We start from the raw sequence: 2,649 nt of genomic DNA, 5'->3' as shown, positions 1-2,649 counted from the left end.
GCAGGTTGGTCACTCGCCTAAACTTCAAAGTGTGTACTTGAAGTTTTAGGGAAGCGTGGGGTGGTGGCGACACTGACAGGTCCGAGGGAGGTGCGGTCGCGAGAGAGTCGGTCTTCCACGTCTCCAGCCTCCTCAACCTCCAGTCGTCACCCCAAGCGCAGTCGATTAGGTCGGTAACATCTCATTGAAGAATTCATGCTGGTAAGATTTTCGCTGTATCTTGCAGCACTCTTGTTTTTCGTATTGAACCAACACGTGGGAGTGCGATGTCGCTCGCGAAACCAGTTATTCTTGTTCCGTCCCGTTTCTGTCTATGAACCCAAAGCACGTAAAAGGATGCCTCCACTCTATTACGAGTGCCCCTCTGCATCTACCTTTGCCACAAGCTGTAGAGATCATTCACCGATGCCCGGCCATCGCTGAGTTTTGGGGGATAGGCAAACCACCAATGATGAAGAAACTTGTATTAACTCCTTATGGTCTGCCTCTAGGCGACGACACTACTTGGTTCAGGTTAGTGGACTTCGTGAGTGCGGATTGAATCCTCATCGGGCGATCACAGCAAACCCTAGACTCGTGCTTACCGCGTCGCATGATGAGAAGGGTATACTCAATGGTCAGCAGTGATAACAGCAATACGAGCGGATGTGATGGCTTTGTTTTAGAGCTGCCCTCGAGAGCATCGCTTTTACGACGGATGGGTGTTAGTGAATCTGACGTGCCCTACTACCTTACAGTCGACAACCTACCGGACGCGGAGACCGTCGAGAAGGAGTGTGGTGAAGCGGTGAGGGCTGTGAGTCAAGATTATCAGAAAGCCCCTTTCTAAGGTCACGACAGAGATCGTCGAAACTGTGACGGAGATGGCGGATCTTTCGAATTTCGAGTTCCGGAAAGCACTCCGCCATCGCCCTTCTGAAACCAAGGTCGACGAGGTTGTGCAGAAGAAGAAATCTCTTGTACGTTCTGATCGGGCCTTCTGTGATGTGTGTCGCGAATGGCCTCGTGTCCATAGGTTGAGCGAGATGCTGGTGACAGCGCCTGTGCGAACGAGCGAGAAGTTAAAAGAAGTGATGGATGCGAGAAGTGAACTAGGGATCTCTACTGCTGCTACGTGAGTGCTTCTTTAGAGTCATCCCGAGCCCTCAAGAGCCTGCAATGTCGAAGGAAAAGCTGTCTAGGTTTACAGTTAAACTCAAGACGCTTAAGAAGGCATTGCGACTCATTGCGACTGAACAGAATGTGATGACTGCACCCGAACTTGCAGATCTCTGGTGCAAGGAGCATGCGGATAGAAATGTTCTACTCAAATGTGATCGTGCGGTTGTTGAGGTCTTCGCCGATGTTGTTTTGAAAAATGGAAAAGAGTTTCAGAGCATGAATTGATTGATATACTGTTTCCGTTACTGTTCTATATCTCTATTGAGTTCATCGTAGTGCATGGACCATAGAGGGAAGCGATGGAACTTTAGACTCGCAAGTAGCATGCAGTAAATTCTGAAGAAGTCAGACTAAAGTCGCTATGAGGCCCGAGTCACAGACGGTTCAGACATGAGTATAATCACAGCACACGATAAAGACTGCCAGTGCCGGTACAAATAAAGTAGTGATATTGATCACTGATTGTGGATGGCTCGTTCGAGAATTCCCTGTCGCTTATAGGGACTCGCTATCCTTGGGTTCTTACTGGATCCTCCGACGCATCGTCAACCTGGATTCAGACTTGATAAGAATCATGTCGAAAATGGGGAGCTGAGCGGAGAGTCTTCGCCAAGGACCCCTGAGCTCACACCACCCGGTGCGAATTCTGTGTGAGTAACGACTATCGAATCTTAGCTTTAGCTTAAAGATAGTTGGTGATTATACTCGTATAATTATATATTGAGTCTCTAGATTCCATTAACCATTGCCTTGACTTTCTTAATAGTTAGCACATGCAGAGCAGCATTACAGTAACATCAGTCTGTTGTTGGTTACGAGAAGTAGGAATATGTATGTGCGTTCTGGGATGTGCCACTTTAGCTTAGTGGTAGAGCGTCTGCTTCGTAAGTAGAAGGTCGTCAGTTCAATCCTGGCAAATGGCTTACAGCAGCATTAGGCTCTAGTCGGGTATATGAAGGTCAATTTATTGGGCTAGGTCAACAAACGAGCGAATGGTTTGTGATGTGGTTGGGGGGTGTTGGATCGATTAATATCCAGTTACCATTTAGTTAATGGGGACTTTCCTGAACCCACCCGCCCGCATCCGGTTTAAGTTGGTTTGGGAGGCATGAGTAGTCAAGCGAGGGTCATAGGCCAGAGGCTCTGGCCCAGAGAGCACCGAATTGACTCTCTGTGGCAGATGAGAGTATCCCATAATCTCGCTGCTACTTATGCGGAGCGAAGCATCCAGCGTTGCAAGTTTCGGAGAATTTTCGACAGAACTTCGAGGTTGAGACTTTCGGATCTCACTAGTTCTGTAGCAACGTATCATGCTTTCGCCCCACTACCCACTACTCCCAACGAACTAAATGAATGGATGTTATTGGACAACAGACATTCGACAATAGTATGGTAGAGTGTTCCGGGTAAACCAGCGAGCGAGTAAAGTTGAATGAAGGTCATTTATTGGGCTAGGGCTCACAACGAGCGAATGGTTTGTGATGTGGT

General features: G+C 48.1%; 1 protein-coding gene and 1 non-coding gene across 2 annotated transcripts; both read left to right on the top strand.

Annotated features, from left to right (window-relative positions):
- Nucleotides 1-697: 697 nt before the first annotated feature.
- On the top strand, nucleotides 698-1,386 carry Pmar_PMAR028969 (hypothetical protein; the record flags this gene model as incomplete). The annotated part of the gene is made up of 4 exons (XM_002768685.1): nucleotides 698-787; nucleotides 831-959; nucleotides 1,016-1,086; nucleotides 1,131-1,386. 4 exons carry the CDS (start codon nucleotides 698-700, stop codon nucleotides 1,384-1,386), a joined length of 546 nt encoding a protein of 181 aa, XP_002768731.1.
- A 626-nt stretch (nucleotides 1,387-2,012) lies between these two features.
- On the top strand, nucleotides 2,013-2,084 carry Pmar_PMAR028968. Its single transcript has one exon. It is a non-coding gene; the product is annotated as a tRNA-Thr (tRNA).
- The last annotated feature ends 565 nt before the right edge of the window (nucleotides 2,085-2,649 follow it).

Source organism: Perkinsus marinus (genome assembly GCF_000006405.1).
Source record: "Perkinsus marinus ATCC 50983 genomic scaffold scf_1104296967480, whole genome shotgun sequence".
Taxonomy (NCBI): Eukaryota; Perkinsozoa; order Perkinsida; family Perkinsidae; genus Perkinsus; species Perkinsus marinus.
Note: the sequence above shows the minus strand (reverse complement) of the source record. Positions and strands in the feature narration are given on the sequence as shown.